Source organism: Nematolebias whitei, chromosome 4 (assembly GCF_014905685.2).
Source record: "Nematolebias whitei isolate Nwh7 chromosome 4, NemWhi1, whole genome shotgun sequence".
In the NCBI taxonomy this organism is placed as follows: Eukaryota; Metazoa; Chordata; class Actinopteri; order Cyprinodontiformes; family Rivulidae; genus Nematolebias; species Nematolebias whitei.
In genome coordinates, this window is record NC_056501.1 from 15,157,291 (window position 1) to 15,183,114 (window position 25,824).

Here is a 25,824-nt window from a genome sequence, read left to right on the forward strand (position 1 = left end):
ATATATACACACACACACAAATATATACATACCTGTCTTTAGGATTGTAATGGTCATCTCTTGGTGATGGGTAATCATCCCTCCTGGACAACATTGAGTCTCTGCGAGGTGGACCATATGAATCCCTGTCCCTTGACATCGGGGCTAAAATATACAACAAATTAGTTAGTTAAACACTCAGTCAAATGAAGCTCATATAAGAATTTACTAGAAATGATTATAACTTGCATCAAATTTAGATTTAATTTTCCCCTACACAGAAAACTCAAAAGTATGTTTTTAATGCAGTTTACAGAGAACAATACTTACCCCTGTTCATGGGACCAGATAGGGCCGGTCTCTTCATCGGTGGACCTCCATTACGAACTGGGGGACCCCGTTTCATTGGTGGAGGGCCTCTGGACCCTTTATAGAAGGGTTCATCTGATCCTGAATCATAGTAGTCTTGACAAACAAAAATTGTCATTTAAAGCTTGCCGATTCTGGACAAATTATTTAAAACAAAAAAAGTTCACACAAGCACCATAATACTTTCAAACTCAAATTATACAATTTCAATATTTACCTCTGGATGGGGGACTCCTCATGCCTCCTCTGGAACCACGGGGACCTCTGGGTGGACCACGACTCCGAGAATACATGGGAGGACCTCGCCTGCCAGCACTTTCAAACTGAGGCTTTGTAGCTTGCTCCACTTTGATAGGCTTGCCATCAAGAGACTGAAGAGTTGCAATGTTAAGGTGATTGGTATGGTAATGCTTGCTTCAAAAGAAAATAATATGGGAATATTTTCTTTTTTTACCTTTCCATTCATTTCACGGGCTGCATCTTTTGCATCAGCAGGACTTTCAAAGGTAACAAATGCAAAACCCCTTGACTTGTTTGTTTCACGATCCTTCATCAGAAGAACTGAATATGTAAATATAAGATATCAACAGAGTTTGTTATTGAAACAATAATTTACACAAGCCAATACATTTTGCAAAGAGATAAACTTGAATTACTTCCTTCAAGAACTGGTTTAGTTTCATTCTACATTTCTTTAACAATACAAAACTGATAAAAGATAAGCCCTTCAGGAATAAATAAGATCATGGGCAAAACCATGTAGATTTAGATTTTTTTTATAATCAGTTTATGTTCTTAATATTAAATCCCAATGACAAAACTGTGCTGCAAAATAAAGTTAAGTAATAATAACTACCGGTAATAAACGCAACAAAGGAAGCTTTTAATAAGACAAAATCGAATAACTCCAGACATATCGTGCTTTACTTCCGTTTAGGAACAACGCTGATATATTAAGCATGTCTTCAAATCGTCCATCTCCAAAAACGGTGGTATTAAAATCGGTTAATTACGATATTAAAAGTGTAAAAACAATTCCCACCTTCGACAATTCTGCCATATTTGCTGAAGTACTGCTCCAAGGCCTTCTCGGTGGTCTCTGTGTTCAACCCACCGATGAAGAGCTTGCCTGGTCGGTCTGCCTCCGCCATTCTCTGCACAACAATCCGCCTGCAAAAAAAGGTTTAAGGTAAGCCACTTGGCATAAAACTAACAACAAAAATGCAATTCTATATTGTGTTTTTTTTTTATCCGTTTTAAGCACCTTACTCGCGGCGTGTCTTCGACTGTTGAATGCGCAAAATGGCGATTTTTCGCGCCAGTGATTTTTTTTTAGCTAGGCAGTTTAACGTTATCAGACTCCTACCTAATACTAAAATACCTTACTTTGCAAGCGCGAACACGCTACTTTTAGAAGGTATGAAATATAGCTACTTATATCAAGCGTATTACGCGTGTATCATGTAGCTAAATACTACCGCACCGCAATATGCCGCACGTTGGCCTTACCCTACAACGATAGAGAACAACGGTCGGTTCCTCTTCTTCGTGTGCTTCTTCTTCCGGTGAAATTTGTTGTACAAGGAGGCAAGTGTTTTACTGCCCCCTATTGGTCGTTGAAGGAAGTGCACAATTATCGCAGTTTTTTTTTTTGTTTTTGTTTGTTTGTTTGTTAATACTTTTTTGTTGTACAGTACAGTATTATTTATAGGTGTTTCCTGCAGCTTACAGTCACATGCCATATAAAGTATACTGTAATACAGAATCGTATATTGTGGTCAGCTGCTTTAGTTAAAAAAATACTATAATATTGTAAAATACATCCTGATGCATGCTCAATAATCCAGGTAGAAAAATCTAAAAAGTTAAGTCAGGTCCTCTGGATGTTAAAAAAAAAAAAAAAAACAGTAATGCATTAACGGTGTCGTTGTCTTTCATTGTTTTTCTATTTTATGCTGTATTTAAACAAAGCAATACATTTATGAATAAAATGCAGACATTGTGCTCTCCCTCCAAAAGTTTACTGCTCAGTTGAAATCTCTAAACAAATAGGTTCTTTGCTCTTTTTTCAAATATGCTTTATTGTTCATGTATCTAAGCATGTACAAATATTAATGTGTTCCATTTTTATATACAATGAACAGTAAAGAACATCATCCTCGGGGTTTAATGGAAATAAGAAAGTCCACAACTTGTAAACATTTTATGTTTACAGCATTATTTCTTGTAATAAAATTAGTATTTTCCACCCACACATGTTGTGGTATCAGTGCATTGACAGCTATATTAGTATGCTTATAAGATATAAGCATAAAGTAATGAGCTTATCTACTATTGGGTATTGAGAAACAAAGGAAATGTCAGCGTCCCCAGTCTTAGCTGATGTTCATCAGTCAGCATAAAACATCTGGGGACAGGCTCCTGTGAGTGATGTTGTCCAGGCTCCTCCAAATTTCAGCTGGGCTGTTAGCTGAGAAGCTGCTTTTCAGCTTCTCGCTGTAGCTTCTCTTAGCTGCCCTGATCTCCTTGGTCAGTTTATTTCTTGCCTGTTTATATGGGCCAGTTCCCACAGCTGTAAGCCTCTTCTTTATCTCAGATGTGAAGTGAACCATGGTTTATCGTTATTGTATAAGGTCTTGGTCTGCACATACATCCTCACAAAAACTGATGTAAGAAGTGACAGTTTCAGCAAATCTGTCCAGGTTCATGGCTGAAGATCATATCCCACTGTTAAGGATTTTCTCTCTACAAATGATCAGTATCTCTGCTGGTTGCACATCTGACTATTAGTTTCATGACTGTTGAAATGGGTATAAAATTTGCTAGAGAATTCAGATGTTTAAAGCTTTTAATACTGCATTTTTTTTCTTGAATCAGTTTCAGATTTTGACAAAACCTTCTCCTCTAGATTTTCATCTTTCTATCCAACTTCTACTGCTTATCTGTTATCAGATCGCAGAGGCAACAGGTCCAAGAGAGAAACCCAGACCTCCCTCTCCCCAGTGACACTTTTCAGCTCGTTCTGGGGGACCCCAAGGCAATCCAGTTCAATTCAATTCAGTTTATTTATATTGCGCCAAGTCACAACCAAAATTTCTAAACCAGAGAAAATACACAATCCCTCCAGGGGCTCTCCTACCTGTGGGTCGTGCCTGGAAAACCTCCAAAGGGAGGTGTCCAGTAGGCATCCTAAAAAGATGCCTGCACTTCCTCAACTGACTACTTTTGTTGCAGAGGAGCAGCGACTGCACTTCAAAGTCCCTCTGGATGAGAAAGCACCTCACCCTGTCTCTAAAGCCTGGCCACCCTGCGACGGAAGCCCATTTCGACCTCTTGTATCCGGGATCTTGTTTTATCAGGTCATAATCCAAATCTCATAACCATAGATGAGGGTTTGAGCGTAGACAGGCCAGTAAATCGAGAGCTTTGCCTTTTGACTCAGCTCTTTCTTCACCAGACTGAAGCAATTCTCTCATTACTGATGGCGAGGCCCCAATCTGTCAGTCCATCCCCTGCTCCATCCTACCATCACACATGAACAAGATGCCCAGATACTTGAAATCCTCCACTTGAGGCAAACACTCTCCCCTGACCCAGAGGGGGCATTCCACACATTTCTGCTTTGATTATACAGGGACTGGATAGCTCTTAAAAACAACCCAGACACCCCACACTCCCACAACACACCCCACAGAATACCTCAAGGGACACAGTCAAAAGCCTTCTCCAGGTCCACAAAATGCATGTAGACTGGAGAGACAAACTATGGCCGCCTTAGCAAGGGTGAAGATCTGGTCCACTGTTCCACGACCAGGACAGAAGCCACACTGCTCCTCCTGAATCTGAGGTTTGACAATTGGTCAGTCTCCCTTCCAACACCCTGCAGTAAACTTTCCGGGGAGAGCGAGGTGTGATTTCACGATTATTGGAACACACTCTCCGGTCCCCCTTTTTAAAAATGGGAACCACCACACCATTCTGCCACACCACAGGCAATGCCCTAGTCCTCCATGCAACATTGAAGAGATGTGTCAACCATGCCCCACAACATCCAGAGCCTTAAGCATCTTGGGGTGAATCTCATCCACCCCTGGCACCCTGCCACCAAAGAGCTTTTTGACTACCTGGTTGACCTCTGCCATGGTAATGGACTCATCAAGTCCCTCTAGTACAGCTTCAGATAGTTTTTTTTTTTTACCTTGTGGCTTTCACTCTGACTTCATGTGTGCATTACCTGAATTCAGATATGAAATGTAGTCTCCATTCAAGTTGATTCAATTCAATTCAATAATACTTTATTAATCCCAAAGGGAAATTATTTTGTTGTTGTAACTCGTTATCCTCATTTCATTAAGAGATGTTATAGATGCTGATGGCTGTAGACAGGAAGGATCTCTTGTAAAGGTCCATCCCACAGTGGATCCTAAGAAACTGGCTGCAGGTGCCGTCCGATCCGTCCACCCAGACTCGGCTGGCCTCTCGGTTCCCCTGAACTGTAGGACCGTTTGAATGCTGGGCAGAACTCCTCCCAGAGCGATGGCCACTCCTCCCAGCAGCCTGCCGAGCTCCTCATAGCTGTGGACAGTCAGCTGTAGGTGCTGAGGGACGATCCTGTCCTTCCGCTGTCGTGAGCTGTGTTTCCTGCTAGTTCCAGGATCTCAGTGATCAGGCACTCGAGCACAGCTGGCAGGTAGATGAGAATGCGTCCACAGAACATCCTTTTCAACTCATTTGAGAGTTGGGGCCATAGTTGAGATATTATTTGAGCTTTTGAGATGTTAATCAGCTGCTGTTGTTGTAGAAAACTGCCTTGTTGCCATGGTTACGCATCATAACAAATGTACAAAACCAAAAAAGTTTCAGTAAAAATCCTTCCGGCTGCACAGCATCTGATACCAGAGGAAACAATCATCCAAAAAATGTGATTTACATCCAGAAAAAGAGGAATTAAAGTTTCCAAAAGCAAAATCTCAGAATGAAAGTAACAGAGCTGCTCCAACATGCAGCCACCTTGAGCGGCGCAATTCTAGAACATTAGCGGCGCAATTCTAGAACATATGATGATACATGTCAAACAGTAAATGTTAAATGGAAAGTACTTATTTGGCACCTTTATATCTAATCAAGGCCCTCAGGGTGCTTACACTATGATCTGTGCCCTCATTTACCCATTCATACACACCAACCAAATTTAACAAATCATTTAAAAGAGACTAAACATTGCTTTTGGATCACATTCATACACCAATGGGACACACATCAGATGCAATAAGGGGTTCAGTCTTGCCCAGGGACACTTCAACATGCTGGTGGAATCGAACCCACAACTCTCCCATTGACGACTGCTCAAACAATTCAGCCCCTAGTATGCATCTAGTATGATGCACTAGATTTTGGTTGTCATAATGTCATAGAGACTAACCTGTAAAAATAAAGGTTGAATGAATAATCCCATACCCAAAATATTGCTTTATCGAACTTGAGAGGCGTGTTATTTAAAATAAGACTTCAATCAATAAAAGCTCTGTCGTACTTTCTAGGCCGTCATTTACTGTAAAATTAAGCTTTGTCTTTTACGATGATTACCCCCACCCCCAGTGCAGAAGGTGAAGAAAGGTGTTCTTGAAGTCACACAAGCCACGTTAAGTTCCACCGTGTCAAAAAATGACTGCAAATTAGCAGCCTGCCAAAATAAAACGTACGGCCATGTGCATGTACTGTCTGAAGATGCAATCATCAGTTTACATTAGTTCTCACGATACCATTTTATAAATATTATCCTAAAAAATACACGACGAGCGCATTTACGCAAGCAAAAAGTAAAACAATTCGAAAATCATAGCATAAAACTCACTGCATGCTTTTATTTTGAAAGTAACTATTAGTTTTCCGGTAAAAACCCTGCGACTTCCGCATAACTTGACCGAAGGCTACGTCACCGATGCTACAGAGACTGGGCCAGCTCAGTCTATGTCTTAGAGCAGTAAGATAACGCTCAGCTAACTCTACAGAGCTGGGGCGCATTTGTTTCCACTAGAAGGAACAGAATTATACTTTTAAGAAGTATACGGTATCTTCGGAGAGCCGCGTCCGCACTAAAATGAAGAGGCGCATATCAATTAGCTTCGTGCTGGTCGCTTATTATTTCTGTTCGAGCTCGGCGTTTTATCTTCCGGGTTTAGCCCCTGTGAGTTTTTGTACAGAGAAAGGTCTCGACGACTGCCAGGTATGTTTAAACGAGAAGACTCACAGTTATTAACAAGCGTAGTGCTTTTCTTTTACGGAAACTTTGAACTAATTGTTTTTATTTTATTTGTTTTTACCGTATTACAATAGTTGCTAGCTTGTCGCCCCCTAGGCCTCAACGCCACCTTGACCGGGGCAGATTCTTATTTTAATGCGGTACAAATAGTTGTTTGTTCTCGCTGTTAATAAAATAGCTAAGCAAACATGTTCATTTAATGAAATAATTTGTTCTTTTTACTCCTTTAGATCTTAAAGGTTTACTTCACTAAGCTACATTTGAGTAAAGAATGGTAACGCCTTCTTAGCATTTTTAGACTGACCTGTTGATGTCCAGGAAAGCTGTATCATCAACCCTCTGACTAAAAAAATATATATAATAATTAATTTTTGTCTTGTGTTGAAATGCATATTGATTAGGTGGGAGATATGTATATGTGTGTGCATTGTTTTTGCTGAATAAACTCCATCAACCTCTGAATGTTCATCTTGTTTACAGACAGACATTCAGCTGTTTGTTAATCGTTTGGACTCAGTGGAGTCTGTTCTACCCTATGAGTATGACGTGTAAGTTATATTTCTGCCTCTTATAACATTTTGGTTTGATATGCATGGTACATTTTCCTATATGTGCTTAACTATTTGGAATTTTGGTGAAGGTTTGACTTTTGCAAAGACGATAAGGAGAAGAGGCCATCTGAGAACCTGGGACAGGTACTGTTTGGTGAACGAATTGAGTCTTCTCCATACAAGGTAAGTGTCTGTATATTAATTAATGTGGACTGGCCTATTTCATGTTATCAGCTATCATACAAGTTTGTATAGTTCTTAAATATTTCACTTTCTTCACAGTTCCAGTTCAAAAACAATGTCAAATGTCAGGCAGTGTGCACAAACACTTACAAGAAAGGCAACAAGCTGGATGCAGCCAAGTTGGACTTTCTCAAGATGGGAATGCAGCTGAACTATCAACATCACTGGTTTGTAGTTGTCACTAATCTAATTCTTTTTTTTTTCCAGCTTTTGTGTATTTGTCTGAAATATGAAGTAAAAACAAGGCCTCAGTGCAGATTATTCATATTTAAGTTATAAAAAGATTTGTTGAGTGTAATCAAAAATACATTGTTTTAGGATCATCGACAACATGCCAGTGACATGGTGCTATGATGTTGAAGATAATCAAAAGTACTGCAACCCTGGCTTCCCCATTGGCTGCCTGGTTGCAGCTGATGGTAGAGCAAAAGATGCTTGTGTTATAAATGTAAGTTGTTAACTTTTTTTTTTTTTGCTTTAAGTGATTTTTATTCTGAAAATCTGTGCTTCAACTAGTGATACACATTGTCAGTTGCTAGAAGGAAATACTTTTTAATAATGATAAAATAAAATTTCAAAGGAAGGAATTTTGACCTTGATGGCATGGATTATTATTTTTTTTCCCAAGTTAATCAATATGCATGGGTCACATGTAAAATCTCTTCTCCTTTGGCTGGCATGTTTGAAAGGCTATTGATACCATTTATTTGTCCTGATGCATGCCCAATAATCCAGGTAGATGCATCTAACAAGGTTAAGTCAGGTCCTCTGGATGGATTCATCTTTGTTGAAACGTTTTGTCTTTTGTCCAAACGACTTCTTCAGTCTGAGTCTTCTGAGAAGTTTTTTAGATAAAAGACGAAAAGTTTCAACGAAAAGGAATCCGTTCAAAGTTCCTGACTTGACCTTGTTGGATAACATTTATTGTAATGAGCTATTTGGAACTGACCTGCTCGACTAACCAGTAGTACCAGAAGAGCAGAGTTATCATTCGCTCCTGCAGCCCTATACAGCTAAACAAGCATGTATGGATTCAGCCATGATCATGTGCTTTAACCCAAGTGCTTTTTAGTTGGGTAATATTGTTTATATGGCAATTAGTCTTGACATTAAAGTTTAAAGTTTTTGGAGGAAAGTTTACAATAAAGTTTAACACTTTTCTTTCTAAACATGGACATATCTGTTCTCAGATTATCACAGTTTTAACTTAAACTTTTGTTACAGACCTTGAAACTCCTTAGAAGTGCACCAAATGACCTTCCAGTTGTTTGCTGTGTTGCCGAAACACATCTAGTTCTTGTCTAGTTTAGTATTCATGCTTTTAATTCTCAACATTTTTTCCCTTTATTTTCCACAAAACTGTTCTAACCTGTATATTTTAAACGGGAAACAAGCAACTCTTCATTTTTTTAAACTATGAACAAGTTTTAAATGTTTTGTTTCCCCACATCTGAATGTATTCATGGCCTTCTCTGAATATCTTAATGGCCCTGACTGTTGGCCACATTGTTTTAAGCCATTTGCTGATAATAAATTTTAAAACGCTGATTAGTACAAGTAATGATGCAAATAAATCTATGAGACATGAATTCTAATCAGTTTTTTTGTGTTTTTCAGTCCGAGTTCAACAAGAGAAGCACATTTTATGTCTTCAACCATGTTGACATAAAGATCACTTACCACAGTGGAACATCAGAAGGTTGGAGTGGTGCTCGGCTGGTTGCTGCCACCCTCGAACCAAGGAGGTAAATTTTGGGTGTACTTTTTAGCATAATGGCAACATGACATGAAAAATTAATGGTGGCTTGTTCGCAACAGCATCAAACATAATGACGAGAAAAACCCAACTTGTGGAGGAGGTCCAATGGAGGTCCCAGCAGAGTTTTCTGATGACGTCAAAATCACTTACACCTACGCTGTCACTTTTGAGGTAGACCTCTAAGTTATGTGGCAAATTATTTGTTTTATGTATCTGTTAGGGAAAGTTTTTTTAATTTTAATTTGCATGTTTTTCCACAGGAAAATAATACCATCAAATGGGCCTCTAGGTGGGATTACATCCTGGTTTCCATGCCTCACACCAACATCCAGTGGTTCAGGTCTGAAATGTTTTTCATCAGAGATATACCTCCTTTAAAACGCTTGTTTGTTATTTAAACAGTTTTTTTTTTCCCCAGCATAATGAATTCTTTGGTCATTGTGCTCTTCTTGTCTGGGATGGTTGCCATGATCATGCTGAGAACTCTGCACAAAGACATTGCCAGATACAACCAGGTGGATCAGGTACAAAGCATCATTTAACCCTCTGATTCCTATGTGTATATACAAACGCCAGCCTTATTCTAAAGTGGAGGTATTAATTTCACTAAAAACTAACGACGACGGTCTGGAGCGTCCTTATTGGTGCACAATGGGAGACTTGGTTTGCAAAATGTAAATGAGTCAACAAAGCTGCATGTGGTGAAAACTATTCTAAACCAACAGCTGTAAATGAACAGCAGCTTTGCTTTTAACTCATGCTTATTGGGTTTCTTTCACTACTAGCTATGCTAATTTGAAGATATACTGAAAAACGATAAACACTTTTGAATGTCACAAAGGAAAATGTGACGCATTAGGACGATAAAATGCTTTATTAAATTCAGACCTCCAGACTGACTTTTTCCGTTCTTTACACTAGTTCGCCTAAATGTAAAATCCATGAAAACAAGCCAAAACCTTTAGAGCAAGGCTTATATTAAATGTAATGCTACATGTTCTGATATTTAGTTCTCAAATTCCTGTAATTTTAATATATTTACTCAGTATTTTTTATAGAATATCCACAAATAATGGCAACTATCACCTGTTTCATTTTAAATAAGACCTTACAGAAGAAAATTAAAACTTAAGACAGCAAAGACTCAACATTTTCAAGTTGGATCTTTGTTGTGCATTAAAATGGTATATAAAAAACAAAGAGGTGGATTTGTGGGTTTGAAATTTTCGTCCTTAAAGTCCGAACTAGAGTCTGCGACAAAGGTAAAGTGGTATGTGTAAAACGGGAGTGGCTCAGGCAACAGTGTAGCTGTCATTCAGGTCAGACTGCTACGTTGCAGTCGGATCATTGTGACCAAATGAGAACGACAGTAGCTCAACACAGATTCCTTAAAGCCAGAGACACATCCATTGTATGGAAATAGTTTGTTTTACACATCAAGGTAACTTTAGCTGCATTTGAAAACTTATTTCTGAGGCAAATTCTCTTGAATGTATTTGGACTCGTGAGTTGCAGATCTTTATTTACAGTAGGATTACTGAATTTATTGCTTCAGTGTTTTCTATTTAACTTTATCTTTAAGAAATTAGCTGGCTGCTGTTCAGCCAGTTAATCTGGATCGGACAGTTTTCATTTACACTTTAATTTCCTTTATCTGTACAGGTTAGTCTCATTGAAACAGTTATAAGCAAGAAAGACTTGTTATACAGAAATAAAACGATACAATTCATTCATTCTACCTTTATTTATACATGTTAGTCTCATTGAGCCTCCAGGACTCATTTACAAGAGAGACCTGTTTAATTAATACAATTGAATAACACAGGGACATAATGCAGACTTGTTCCTGTTTTCTACATTCGCCTTAGAATCTAGCTGTTTTTTGTTACTTTTCTTTTTTTAGCCATCCTATTTGTTAAATAAAAAATAAAAAAATCTTTATGCCTTTATATAACTGTCTATTGTTGTCGTCATTCTTTGTTGAAATCAGGTCCCTCTTGTAAATGAGTCCTCGAGGCTCATTGGGATTTACCCATCTAAATAAAGGTTGAATGAATGAAAAATACAACCAATAAAATATATTTGTATAAAATATTCAAACGACGTTTTCATGCCTAATGTTTGCCGTTGTGTTGGAAAAATTTCTATTAAACAGCTAGTTACTGATCAGATACCGAACAACCAAGACAAATGTAATGGTCTTCACTTCTTAACATTGTTTTAATATTTACGGTGCTTAAAAGGAGGATTGCAACAATTCTTTTGGTCTCTTACTCATACGAGACTCATAAAGAGATTGTCACTTCCTTCTGGTGTTAGGAAAGTTTTATAAACACAATTAAGAAAGGAAAAATAACGTTTTAAAATCAAACTGAGGTGTGTTTTTGTAAAATTGAAGTGAGGTATTGAGGGTCTGCTGCACTTGTGTGAAGCTGTGTATCCAGTGTAGTAGAAGAGTAAAAAGTATCATCAAATATGGTGACAATGACGGCCCTAACGTTCAACTATAATTGTTTTTTAATGACTTATTGTAGATTTGTAATTATTCTAAACCTCCTAGTGTATAATCAAATTTAGTCATAATTTAGAGCTTTTCACCTTGTAGTCCAAGTTTCCTGATTTATTCAAGTATTTGGCTAATGCTTTAAATTTGCAATGTTCAAAACCACCCAGCACTGTTCCCCAAGATTATCTATATTTTTACATTTCACAGGAAAACTTGATAAAGGTTCCATCGGCCAAGGAAAAATCTTCTCTACCTTATGTAAGCCTTATGACAGTCATTTCAGAGATATTTTGTTTCAAATAAATCAGGTGCTTGGGTGTGTATGGTTTTATTTTTAGCAACAAGGTGTATGTGAGCAAATTGTAAAATGTGGTGTGGATGATTTAATCTAAATTTAATTAAATTGTTAGTTTCCAAAAAAAAAGAAGCTAATTCATAAGAATTGACACGTTAGTCCACACCAAATTTTACTTTTTTTTTTTTTTTTTTTTTGGTAAAATGATTCTTGTCCTACTTTTGCTTTACTACAAGGTGTCAGATTTAAAGCAGCAGTTACTGGCTGGTGATTGGTGAACCTTTTAACTCTTGTGTTCAGATGTCAGCCATTGTGTTGATGCCCCTTTCTCCTTTTCTTTTCAGGAGGACGCACAGGAAGAGTCGGGATGGAAGCAAGTTCACGGAGATGTTTTCCGTCCACCCAGGAAGGGAATGCTGCTTTCCGTGTTCCTTGGACAGGGCACACAGATCTTTATCATGACCTTCATCACACTCTGTAAGGACTATTTTACTCCCACTAACTTTGCATTAATCTGTATTAACAGCAGGGTTAGGCACGATGTATGATTTTTATTGTAGCAAAATATGGGGACACTGGTTTTCATGAAATCCGAGAGTACCTTCTATTGTTTGCATTTGCAAAACTTGTTACTCGGGGACAACAAGGAACACAGATATCATTTTGAATTCCCAGTGGTAAATCACTGAAACGTATTCTTTCAAATAGGCAGATAACCACATTTTAAGACAAAATGTGGAACTGTATACCTGTGGGTTCAAATTTAGAGTGCAGCTGACTCCAAAATAAAATGAATCCAAGAGTGTACTTGTCAAAAGCTTCCAACAACTTGGCTCACACAGTGTTCACTGTAAAGTCACATAAAACTGATTCCTAATAAAGAAGACAAGAAGTCCGTCTGACGCCCTCTTGGGCTTTGAATGTGATAGATTGTCAGAAATGAAAGGTCGTTATTCTCTTAAGTGATATGCTTGTCCTTCACTGTCGCAATGTGACAGATTCCACATTTATGCAAAGGCGGAAATGAAATATTTCAAATTGGAAGTGAACTATGTCTTGTTGGGATTGAAGAACACAGACAAACTTTTTGGCATCCTTTCTGATTCGTCCTGACCTTGTTTCTGTAAACGTAAAGGCTTTGTGCAAAGGCAAATCTTGAGATGCAAAATCTCAAAATACGTCTCAAAACCCCTGACAGCCAAAGGGATTTTATCTACCTGCTCTAAACAATGATCAGATGTCAGTTTCCCGTTTACACTGCGTAGTGTTTTGCTTGGATATTAAATTAACCTTACTGAATTTTTTTAGGCCAAAATATTTGAATGCAAAAAAAAAAAAAAAAAAACTCATTCTTTCATTCTTCACGCCTTGTGCTGCCCTCCCCGTGTCTCTGTTGTCTGGGAAGCAGAACTTTTCCAAATGGAAATATTTCAACATGCTATGTGATCCTTAGGAGTTTTATCACTCGTTATAGTAGCTGTAAATGTTCTGTGGTATCTCACTGGACTGTGACTAGTTGTGAATGGCACACACGAGGGACTCTTCAAAAAGTCTTGTGACGTTCTCAAGGGTATTCAGTTTCAAACCCATCTCGAACCCACCTGAGTTTTGTTGCCGGTGTCACTAACTCGTCTCAAGAGTACAAGCGCTGTAGTTTGACACCTGCATGGGAGTTGGCTTAGGAGAAAACATTCAAAACCAATGTCTGAAACCCACGCCAGTGAGAATAATAATAATAATGGGTGTAAAAACAAAATAGGCTACAACTTTCTAGAACTGGTGGTTTTCAAAGCAGCCACAACAGAACATTTGCACATTTTCTTGCATTTTTGCTGCAATTTTGAGATGCTAACTAGTTTCCAAAAGTTGCAGCCCAGTGAGATACTACTTCAGACTCTAAAAATATACTGCAGACTCATAACTTGAATACAATCTTAAGTTATGGGACAGCAGCTTTAACAAACAAGTGTTTTTTATTCTAAATATACTGTAAATGTACATACAAAGATGTCTTTTTGTGAGGAGAGCACTGATGTCTCTTTGTCTACTGTAGTCCTGGCCTGTCTGGGTTTCCTGTCTCCTGCCAACAGAGGGGCTCTGATGACGTGCTCTGTGGTTCTCTGGGTCCTGCTGGGGACACCTGCTGGCTATGTGTCCGCACGTCTTTACAAAAGTAAGTGTCTATATTGTTCCTTTAAAAAAAGGGGGGGGGGGGGGTATTTGAAATATTCGTAAATAATCTCTTACCTGCAAGAAAGCCTGAAGCATTAACATGGAGAAAGTTAAACACTCAAACCAGGGGAACAAGATATGCCTTTGAAAATAACAGGATTGAAACATTTTATGCAAGTGTAGGTGAAAATTGAACATTTTCCTCAAGTCATTATGACTTTAGTTTTTAGATGGCTAAAAATGCCAGTTATCTTGGGTTTTAAATCAGAAACATTAATGATTCCTGAAACTGAGAGCCCATTGACAGTCTTGTGAGACATTACTTTTAGGTTCTTGAGCACAGGGCAGACTGTCATTATCTCTGTCATGCTGATCTCACTCGTGTCTGTTTTTTTTTTTTTTTTTTTTTTTCAGCTTTTGGAGGTGAAAAGTGGAAGACTAACGTCTTGCTGACAGCACTTCTGTGCCCAGGGTATGTTTTCTTACCACAGCGGCTTGACTATCGCTCATAATCTAATTCCACATTTCTCCTTGTCAGTCCTCAAGCCAGTCTGTAGCCTTGCACACCAGCGTTATCCTACTCTTGTTTGATCTTTGTTTATCATTGTCCTTTCGTTTTCTTCCCTAGGATTGTATTTGCAGACTTTTTCCTGATGAACCTGATCCTATGGGTTGAGGGTTCATCTGCAGCGATCCCGTTTGGCACTCTGGTGGCCATTTTGGCTATGTGGTTTGGAATCTCTGTGCCCCTCACTTTTGTTGGAGCCTACTTTGGATTCAAGAAGCCTGTGAGTTAGACCTCCTTAGATAATTATTTGTTGTGGTTGCAAAGACAAATTGTAGATGAAACACATGCACGTTTGCTGTTCTGTCACTGATTTTGTTTTTGCTGCTTTTCAGGCAATTGAGCAACCAGTACGAACAAACCAAATCCCCCGTCAAATCCCTGAGCAGTCCTTCTTCACTAAACCTATCCCTGGTATTGTAATGGGTGGGATCCTGCCCTTTGGCTGCATCTTCATCCAGCTTTTCTTTATTCTTAACAGCATTTGGTAAGTGTAAAAATGCTGTCTTATCTCTACTGGTCTTCTTTTTCCATTTTGAGTACAGTCCAGTAAAACAAATGCAGCTTTGCACTTGTTGACTCCTATTCATTAATATAACTTGTCTGTGCTTTAGGTCTCATCAGATGTACTACATGTTTGGATTCCTGTTCCTGGTCTTCATTATTCTGCTCATCACCTGCTCCGAGGCCACAATTCTGCTGTGCTACTTCCACCTATGTGCAGAGGTACGCGAATGACCACAATGGGTTTTCTTCACGACATATATTTACTATAAGGTCCCAAAATGAGATCTGTGTTCCCTTTCCATCAAGGACTACCACTGGTGGTGGCGTTCCTTCCTGACCAGCGGCTTCACAGCAGTTTATCTGTTCATCTATGCCGTGCACTACTTCTTCTCAAAGCTGCAAATTATTGGAGCGGCCAGTACCATATTGTACTTTGGATATACGATGATTATGGTCCTCATTTTCTTCCTCTTCACAGGTGAGAATTTCTTATTTTGATATAAATCTTTTTAGAGGCAGTTTAATTTCCTGTTTTGGCTTTTAGCAAAGTTCTGGACTCTTCATTAAACATATTAGCAATTGATTTTTTTTTTTTTTTTAGATGGTTGCACGGCAATCTTTTATGACCAGTGAGTAAGGTTTAGAGGCTGAAAGGAGTTCAGGTTTTATCAGTTGCTCTGTTTGTTCAGTTCAACAGCAGGAAAAAGAGGATTCAGGATCCTGTTGTTGGAATAGACAAATAACTTTTTTTTTTTTTTTTTTGATTGTCCAATATTTGTTCGCCTGCTTAGTAATAAAATCAAGTCAGGTGTTTTTCTACGTCCGTTTGAGACGTGCTGTGGTGCAGTCTGTCCTTCTGTGGACAGTTTCTTGTCTGAGCTCTAAATTCATACCCCTTTAACATAAATATATCAAACTGCACGACTGGATGTCTCATGGCTCGATGATCCCTATTGATTTCCATATCACTGGGTCAGAGGTTAAGGTTGAAAGAAGCCGTTGTAAAAACCTCGTCTGTGCTCCAACTTATTAATATTGTAAGATAGAAACATCAAGCCCTTTGTTCCCTAGATTGTCCCTATTTGTCCATCTATAAGACGGTACACAGAAACTTGACCATGTAACTCCACGTACGTTTAGGATAGAAATTGCCATCAGACAATGGCTTCACATCTGATCTTTTTATGAAGACCACTTCCACATAATAAATCTTGAAGGCACTCATAAAGACTATTACTCTGGTCATAAAATAATTTGGAAGTCACTGAGGGATAAAAATTTCTTCATATTGCAACTGGTTGCTGGAATTTTACGTTTTATGTTCTTATATTGAACTGTTTGTCAGTTTACACCATGGACAAACCCGCTCTTTTCGAAGCTCCAAAATTCACGTTTGAAACCCGTGCCTTTGTGTGAAAAGTTGTTTTTCTCTGCAAAAAGAAGCTGAGAACTTGTTTACTGAATTTTTTTTTTTATTAAAAGCTTTGTGAAAAATGCTATGCTAAAGAGCTCCAACCACACAGAGCGTCCGCCATTTTGAGAACCGGAAAAAAGGAAGGAGACAGCCCATGTCGCGTCAAGGGGTCTCCCTCCCATTTTTCTTAGAAACACGCTGCTCGCTCCCTCACTATCCATCCTTCAGTTCAAAAAGTCTTATACTGCCATCTGGTGGTCAAAAAGGTACTACACTCAAAATAAAACTAACAAACATTTCTTCATAAATTTGACAATAAGTACAAATTGTCAAATTTCAAACATTATCCTTTATCGCAATAATTTCTGAGGCAATTAATCGCCCAGCAAAATTTTACGTGACAGGCCTTCCATTTTGTTGAGGTTTGCTGCTTGAATAGTAAGAGCCAAATATTATTAGGGATTTTATTTTTGTCTCAAATCTACAGCCAACTCCAACATCAATCAATCAATCAATCAATCAAACTTTATTTATAGAGCCCTTTCCAGCAGCCAAAAGGTGCACAAAGTGCTGCACAGTACAGAAGTTAAAAACAAACAAGAATAAAAAATCAATCATAGTCAATCATCATCATGGTTGATACTTTGTGTACTTTATCTAGATTTTTTTTCTTCTTAATTCTGTTTTCTCTCTTTATTCTTTTGTTTGTCTTCAGATTGAGGAGATGTTCGTCACACCATATCACAATGATAACGTGAAAAAAACACGATACAGACACTGTTGTTTTAAATTAACAGTTTAGTGGCGCTCTTGAGCTTTGTTTGGCAGCCAGCCTAAATGAAATTCAGGACATGTGCAGAAAGGATAATAAGTACTAATGATGTGCAAATACCCACCTAGTCTGTATGTTGCACAAGAGTATTTGTCTCATCATGATGCCACACGACAACACTTTCTGGTGTAATATTGTCATGGGGAAGATAAAAATGCCACTGCACTGCTTGTAACGGCGGCAGTGTTTGACAATGTCGAGACGGAGATATAAGTAGAACGTGGATAAGATGTCAAAAGTATTCAGGGAAAAGATGATCATCCCTCCTTGCTTCTAGTTTTGAACTCATTAATCCTAATCCCTGTCATTTACCCCCAGAAAAGTTTTTATTTTGGTGTCTGTTTCTGTCGCCTCAACTCAACTTTCATCACCTCATGTTTCAGGGTTAGTGTGCGGCCCCCATTGAGCAGTGAGATAGGATTTTTTTTTTGCCAGATGAACCGATCCAGGATTTAGTCTAATCGGGCTTAAAACACAGCAGAGCTCTGGCAGACATTTTCTTTCCTTGACAAAATGAAGTTAATGCTGATGTTTCTTTGCATACTTTTGAGATTCCACTCTACACTATGCATCTCCACCCCTCATGTACACACACACATGCACACACACACATGCACACACTAAATGTTACTGAATTAATTTTAACCACAAGTGCAAAATGACTGGTTTATTCCCAGTGAATTTTCAAGCATTAAACTGGTCTTAAACAAGGCCCTGTAGATAGAGCAGGAGCTGCTTTAGGGTTTTGAACTGTACAGGGACTTAAAATAACTTGGTTTACACTATTTTTTGTAACTTATTTTTTTAATACAACAATGCAGTAGTAGTGGCACTGCTGCTTTTTGAATAGGTTGTTGTTGTGTCCAATTATGCAATTTTTAATCACACCTAAGTTCAAAAGGAATTGACTTTTTATTATTCGTGTACAAAAATTGAATATGATTAAATGTCCTTTTTGCTACTTTTGTGAAGTCAATTTCCAAGTAATATTATGGTATAAGTAAGTGTTGGATGGAAATCTGTAAATATCAAGTTGCAAGGTGAAGAAATCTTGATTTAAACATTCTTAGTTTTTATTTTAACTTTTTCTTTTTTTAAAGAAATTGAATTCAAAAGTTTTTTTTTTTTTTTGTACTTTAAAAAAAATAGTTTTTAGCTTTATGGCTTATTGTTAATAATTTGGTTGCTTTGTCTTCTGTCCTCAGGTACAATTGGCTTCTTCGCCTGCTTCTGGTTTGTAAATAAGATCTACAGTGTGGTGAAAGTGGACTAGAGGACTGAAGGAAGGACTAACTTGTGTCAGTGCTGGGCTCCTCAGTGCTGCTGTGTAATAATATTGTGGTCTGAACAGACCTAAAGTGCATCCATCACGTGATAGAAAAACCCCACTGAGCTGGGCCCATCCTCTTTCTGTGCTTTAAACCTCTGTTGCTATTCTTTTTTTTTTAATCTGAGTTTGTGTTCACTGTTTATATTTTGCGTGGCGCCTTGAAAATCAACGGGCTTCTAATGAAGTTGTCACCATGAGCGGTTTGTTTTCTGAAGTGTTTTCCTTTAAGGTTTTAAAGAAAGTAAAATATTTAGCATTTTATTTTTCTATTCTCTCATGGTTCCATGTTCCTTTTTTCCCCACTTCCTGTTCTGTGTGGAAACGAGTGTGTACATATATTGTATAGAGAGGGAGAACGTGTGAGAATGCCAATTAAAGATTGTCACCATTATCAAGTATTTTTTTTAGTTTTTGTGAATTGGCCTATATTTTGTTAATTCTCAATCTGTCATTGAAACGTAAAACATTGTATGATACATGTTCATTTTCTTGGTTGCATAGAGTAGAAGGTGCGCCGTGTACAGGAGGCACAATTGTATTATAGAGCAGCTTCAGATTGTTTCCTATTAAAGATGAACTCTACGACTTACTTGATGCGTTTTGGCCACACACACAAAAATTCCTCATTCGTAACGCATTCAACAAGTTTACTGATTTAAGCTCAACTCTTAACTATATTAAACACTGCTGTTGTTTGCTTCAGGCAGTGTGAGGTTATTTAAAGGTGATAACTTTACAAATAAAAGTAAATCACAAAGAAAACTGTCATCGTCTTTGACCTCAAACTCATTTTCCCCACGCCTATTTTTGTCTGGTGGGTAATAATGTTTTAGCTCATCTGTGTGTGTGTTGAGGATTTTTCCAAAAAAAGCTCATGGTTCGATTCCACAATTTTCTTTCCGATGCGGTGTAAAATTCAAGCTGGTGTCGCAATACCGATACTTTGTTCCAATACACCTAATGTGTTTGGTAAATTACAAAAAAGCAGTGCATTTCAAATCAAAGCTTCATAAAGAATACATCAAATTTATTTATTTTAAACTGAAGTATATTGAGGTAGTGGCCTCATTTACAATATATCTGAGCTTGTACAGACTGAGCAGCATGCCACTATGCTTAGACGCTATACGCATTTACCCAGGTCCCACCAGCCGCGTATCATTTAGACAAGATCTCAATAGTTTAGTTACTTTCCAACACGTTAATGATATTTATTGGCTGAAATGACTGAAGTATCAAAAGATTTGATTTGATCAATTCTAGATCATAAAGTACTGGTATCGATATTTTGGTATCGATCTGCACATCACTACTGAGACGCAAGGCAAAATTTAATTGCAGAGAACTCATTGGATGCACAACTGATTAACTTTTGGAGCCATCTGCATCCAAGATGGCTGCCACTTCCAACTGATTTGAAATGTAAGGATGGAAATAACTCAATTTTGGAGATACTGTGTTGATCTAAAATTTGTTGGGAGAGAGCTGAGATGCATTTTGAGCTCAAATGATTTTTGCCATAAAATATTTGGATTCAATGGCCTGTTAGCCAAATATGAACTACTGAACTAATTTTATTTTTTATACCTATAGCCAACTCGCCTTAAAAAATGTAGATTCAGACGACGTTATAAATCAGGGCTATTCAACTAAGCTGCTCAGAGGGACATAGTTACTGAAAGCCAAGAGCTCAGGGGCCACACATCTAGTAGTTATTCTCATTAAGTAAGTTTGTTTTACGATTTAAAATGTCTTATTTAGAAAGGAATCCATTGATGGGCCAAAGTGAGCCCACCTGTGCACCTGATTTGGCCCCTGGGTCGCCAGTTGATTAGCCCTGTTATCGATACAGAGCTAAAGTTTGGTGATGAGTCAAATATAAACTCCAAATGCTAATCATTGCTCGGCTATTTCTTGAAACCGTTCTTTGTATGAAATGCACACCGTCCTTGTCGTTTTTTGCCGCATACTTCATCTTACTGCAACCGTTCACGTTTATATTTGAGAGCATCCAGTTTTTATTTGGTCTAATCACATTTTTATGGTTTTGATCGTCTCAGTATTTGTACTACTGTAATAAACATGGCAACAACAGTTTTAAAAATGAGCAGAAAATAACTTTTACTATCAAATGTCATTTAATCCTTTTAGTAAAATATCACATGAACCATTGAGAAGGTCGTAGAAGAAAATAATCATTGCATGTAAAACTCATTCCAATGGATCCAATTCAAGATGGCCACCGCTGCTAATCAACATTAGTTGACATAAGAATGACTATGCCTCACATTTTTACATATATTGAGTTAATATTTGATTTAAGGTAAAGCTTTTAACACTCTTTGGCATGCAGTACTGCATGGGATTGCAGTTATTTTTTAAGGTTTGACCAAAATGGCTACAGATTTGTCATTTTTCTACATAAGATGAACTTATTTGAAACGAATGAAAGATGGGTGATGAGCTTTCCTTCTTGAAACACAATTTATTTAAAGAACTGAAATTCAAATTAGGCATAATAAGGAAGATTCATTTTGTTTTGCTGACAAATGCAGAGCACCACTTGGCATTTTAAGCCACAAAACACTTGATCTTTTCTTTAAAAAAAACCCACAATTTTAACCACTTCCTTACAAAAAGTTTAAAATGAAAGCACTCAACTCTTTTTTTTTTTTTTTTTAATATTTTAACTCATCTTAGTTGCTCTCAAGTGAGAAATCTGCCCAAACCTGAACATAAATTTAAGCCGAACACATTTTCTTCGCAGCTCCTTTTATTAAACAGAATGTATTGTTAAAACCGAAAATTGTAAATGCACAAAATATTCACAAAAATTTGTTTTTTTTTTAAGACAAAAAATGTTCCTCTTTGTGGAAATGTACAGTATTCTTCAGAGTCTGACGAGCTCGATTGTCAACTATATTTATATTTCTCTGTTGACCTGCTGAATAAACTGAGGGTTTCCACCAAAACAAGTAGGTGCTAAAGTATCCTGCAGAAAACAGAAAACTATCATAGTATCATAAGAAAGGAAATACACCAAAATCACCTCCTAGCCAGTCAGCTAAGCTCATTCTCTCTTTTTTTTTTTGTGTGTGTGTGTGAAAGGTACCAAAACATGACAAAGGATAAGCACTTTGTAAAAAATGCATCCAAACCATGGTTTAAACTCTGAACAGAATTACTCTGAGTTATCACAAGCATACGCTCTTGTATTTAGTCAATTTAAAATATGTCGAGAGGTATTTTTTACGTCTACATGTGTTCAATGGAATGTAGGAAATCAGTTATATAAGCTCGTCTGACATGCAGCCTACTTTAGATAACTGGTGCACAGAGTTCGCTGTATTTTTATCACACTTTGCTCTTGATGTTGTAGCGTTAAAAAAAGAAAAGCTGTTGTTACAGAGGCAGTAAATACCAAATATGGCACACTGAAGTAAGAGGTACAAATTATATTTTGTAAAACCAAATAAAAAGTAAAGGGAAAACCTTTTAGTTTATGTTCTAACAGGCACAGGTTTAAATTTTTTAAAGGCGCTTTCAGACTAAAATGTTACTGCGACAGGAAACACACGTACTCATAACCTCAAGACGATTGAAGAACTGCGATGGACACTACATCTTTTCCTCTACAGACAATACCCTGAGTTTAAAAGTTAAAAGTAAAGCTCATTGCACCATAGAAGTGGTTCTCAAACTTTTCAAATTTTAACCCACAAGAAACGCAGAAACAGGATATTTGGGACTTGGCACTTCAACTTTGCTGTTTACAGAAACATAGCAAAAAGCTATTTAACAGTCTCATCAACATTCAGACTAATTTCTTCATCCATTCATGTTTGTTTAGGATTTGCAACTCTGTTACAGTAAGGACAAATATGTAATTTACTGTATTTTTTGGCCTATAAATCATGTTTTTCTTGCATGACCTGCAACTTATATGCCAAAGCAACTTATTTATGGATTTTCCCCAAATTTATAAACAAATTTTTGGCTGAGACATGACTGTTTTCATTCATTCTGACTGAAAACATTGAACACTATCATTTTCAGCCACTAGATGGCACTCAAGTTGTATGGCATGCCGTTGTGTCATGTAATAAGTAAACGTGGCTATTAATGACACAGTCGGCTTGCCTTAGACGCCATCTTTGTCCAGCTCGCCTGGAGCAACTGTCAAATCAGCTTCGTTTCGATGCGCTGCCCTGGTGAAATGCAGCTAATTTCACAATTGAAGTGCATTTATTAAGTAAAAGTTCAACTGAAACACACTTTTACTATAAAGTCAAGCAAAGCAAATAATTGTTTTTATGTGATTATCTTGTTAAATTTCAAAGCAATGCACATTAAGTCCTCCCATGCACGCTCCTACTTCCGTGTATCGGCTTTTGAAATGCAGCTGATTTGACCGTCAAAGTGCTTTTATTAAGTAAAAGTTAAACTGAGACACACCTTTTCTATAATTTTGAGCAAACAATTAATTGTTTTTAAGTGTTAATCTTGTTAAATTCTTGTTAAAGTCCTCCCGTGCACGCTCCCACGGCCGCCATTTGGCAGCCACTCGATTTTTGGCACAACACCGGCCCACATTTCCAGGTTTTCAGCGATGACGCATCAGCGGTGACGCATAATAGATGCGACGTATACAGCGAATCAACGTATTTAGGGATTTTTTTCCACTTTATTAGACATATTTGGACTGATGTGACTTATAGGGCAGTGCGACGTGTATGGCGGAAAATATGGTAATTTGATTTCTGCAACTATGAAGACCACTTTCTTTGTGCTTCAAGACCCACAATGGGGTCACGACCCCAACTTTAGGAACCACCGTACTAAAGAATAGTATACCCTGTTACCACGCATGGTGCACACACAAACAATGTTTCAAAAGCGCATTTTAAATAAATACATTATTTCTTGATTTTTAAATACTAATGATAGGATTGCACACAAAACATAAAACCAACTGTACACGTTGTAACTCTTAAAACTGTATATGCTTAAAAATATGTGTGCTTATCTCTCACAGATACTTCTGTTAAATATTGTTGCTGTGGCATCAAAGTAATTTTTTGAAGATGAACTTAAGTCAACGATCATTATGTTGATAATCGAGTACTACTGGTTCCAACATCGAGATCTTTGTGTATAAATACACAGCACGACGAACTCTTCCTGTGAGACCACAAAGCTCCGGCTGCTCATGAGCTTTGTTTGCTGTGAAGAAGCTCTTTTTCCGAGCAGACGCTGGTGGAGGTGGTCTCTTTACGGCTGTCTCTTGACTTCCTCTCACATGTTGGAGAGGAGGATGTTGTGCACTCCTCCCAGGTCTGCAGAGGGAAGACTCGGGCCGTCAGACTGGGCAGGTGAGGGTGAGCACCGGCCCGCCCCTCCGTCGTTGTGAAGCAGCTCTCCACGGCCGAGCTCTGGCGGGGACGCCCCTGCTTACAGAGCAGCCCGTAGAGCAAAGCCACAAACTCTTTCCTCACGCTGCGATGCATGTATCCGTAAATGTATGGATGTAGGCAGCACTGTAAAAAGAAGAGGACAAGGGCAAGGGAGGACAACCAAGGGGGCACAGCTGCCCTGTGACTAATAGATACAGTGTTCAGAATGCTGTAAGGACCCATGCTGAAGATGTATGACGCCATGATGACAAAAACAACACGGGCGGCCTTGCAGTGGTAGTGGAAACGTCTGTGTTTGACTCGAACAGGGTGTCGCCTGGATGCATAGGGACCCTCAGGCAAACTGACCTGTAAGGACTCCTGTGGACTGATGGGCCCTTGGAAGTCCTGCGGGTGGGGCTGGGAGTAGGATTGTGTCTGTATAGGATGCACAAGAGCGTTCTGCCTCCGAGCTGCTCTGAACACCATCCAGTAACATCCGAGCATGATGAGCACAGGCAGCCAGAAAGAAAAGGTGGACACCACAGCAGAGTAGGACCAACTGGAGGACCACACTACTGTGCAGACCTTCTGATGGCGGTCAAAGTCAATCACCCCCCAGCCATAAAGAGGGGGTGTGCTCTGCAGGAAACTTAGCACCCAGGTGAAGACTATAAGGTTCGTGCCTAAGTGAGGGGTCATTCTGGTTGGATAAGACAGAGGGTGGATAATGGCCAGGTAGCGATCCACCGAGACGACTATGATGGTGTTGACGCCAGCGAATGCAAAAAGGTGCATGGGCACCACCAGAGCCTGGCACAGCCAAGCATCCAGGGGCCACACACCAGGCACAGCAGCTGCTATGGCAAAGGGCATGACTAATATGGTCTGGAGAAGGTCAGCCAAGAGGAGGTTGAGGACAAATCGGTTGGCAACATGAAGGAGCTGAGGCTTCCTCTGGAACACCAGCAGAACGACCACATTCCCAAACAGGGACAAGCACACAATCACAGATATGAGCACCACCTTCACCGTGCTGTCAGCTACGGACCAGTCTGGGTCCGGACTGCGCTCCGGACGAACACTGGTGAAATTAGTGTCCATAGCAGGCGCCTGCGAACTTGACATTGTGTACCCAGCAGGGCGTCAACACAAAGTCAGGTCAGTCCTGTGTGGATCAGGAGAGAAAAGCAACTCATTTGCTTTTTGGTTAGTTGTACTCCTTTTGTCAATGGATTCCAGAGGCAAAAACATCTGGCATCGGTTTGTAAAAAATCATTTCATCCAGCCTGACACACCATCCACAAAACGAGACATTTCCCCCCACGAGTTTAATCCACCAGAAGCTGAAACCATCAGCGCTTCTCTGTTCATGGTGATCAGTAATTAATCCCTGAAGGCTTCACCCAGTGAGCAGGCCCCTCTCTGCACGCAGCCGACATCTACAGGATGGAGACAAAACTGAATTTGGCGACAGCAGATGCCACCGCTCGAGCCGCCGCCGGCAAAGTCTCGCGGACTCCTTGAAGCTGTAATCGATGCTCTAATACCTGCGGATGATCAGAGAGGCGATCATTTGGCTGATGACGGTGCTCCCTCCTCCGCGCGGCGGCGGGCGCTCACGGCTCAGCCGAGGCTGCGCGTCTT

At 38.9% G+C, this 25,824-nt stretch overlaps 3 protein-coding genes across 6 annotated transcripts in view; 1 reads left to right on the forward strand and 2 right to left on the reverse strand.

Annotated features, from left to right (window-relative positions):
- rbmx (RNA binding motif protein X-linked) overlaps window positions 1–1,899 on the reverse strand; it is a 5,048-nt gene extending 3,149 nt beyond the window's left edge. Inside the window, exons 1-6 of one of the 3 annotated variants that reach the window (XM_037675751.1) lie at window positions 1,858–1,899; window positions 1,391–1,518; window positions 803–909; window positions 566–719; window positions 310–444; window positions 33–144 (exon numbers count right to left, since the gene is read on the reverse strand). In XM_037675751.1, coding sequence (XP_037531679.1) covers window positions 33–144; window positions 310–444; window positions 566–719; window positions 803–909; window positions 1,391–1,499 — 617 coding nt within the window. In that variant the 5' untranslated portion in view covers window positions 1,500–1,518; window positions 1,858–1,899. Of the gene's footprint in view, window positions 1–32; window positions 145–309; window positions 445–565; window positions 720–802; window positions 910–1,390; window positions 1,519–1,612 lie in introns of all 3 variants that reach the window. The other 2 variants (XM_037675750.1, XM_037675749.1) reach the window with 2 other exon arrangements.
- A 4,369-nt stretch (window positions 1,900–6,268) lies between these two features.
- LOC119408892 (transmembrane 9 superfamily member 2) lies at window positions 6,269–19,550 on the forward strand. Of its 2 annotated transcripts, XM_037675752.1 has the most exons (18): window positions 6,269–6,574; window positions 7,091–7,158; window positions 7,251–7,344; window positions 7,444–7,571; window positions 7,723–7,852; window positions 9,022–9,149; window positions 9,223–9,334; window positions 9,424–9,503; window positions 9,582–9,687; window positions 11,877–11,927; window positions 12,309–12,441; window positions 14,018–14,137; window positions 14,551–14,608; window positions 14,765–14,924; window positions 15,037–15,188; window positions 15,316–15,427; window positions 15,515–15,686; window positions 18,660–19,550. In XM_037675752.1, exons 1-18 carry the CDS (start codon window positions 6,449–6,451, stop codon window positions 18,725–18,727), a joined length of 1,998 nt encoding a protein of 665 aa, XP_037531680.1. In that variant the 5' UTR covers window positions 6,269–6,448; the 3' UTR covers window positions 18,728–19,550. The 2 variants fall into 2 exon arrangements, with proteins under 2 accessions (XP_037531680.1, XP_037531681.1); XM_037675753.1 differs by lacking the exon at window positions 11,877–11,927.
- A 4,437-nt stretch (window positions 19,551–23,987) lies between these two features.
- On the reverse strand, window positions 23,988–25,305 carry gpr101 (G protein-coupled receptor 101). The gene has a single exon (XM_037675754.1). It carries the CDS (start codon window positions 25,303–25,305, stop codon window positions 23,992–23,994), a length of 1,314 nt encoding a protein of 437 aa, XP_037531682.1. The 3' UTR covers window positions 23,988–23,991.
- Window positions 25,306–25,824: the final 519 nt, after the last annotated feature.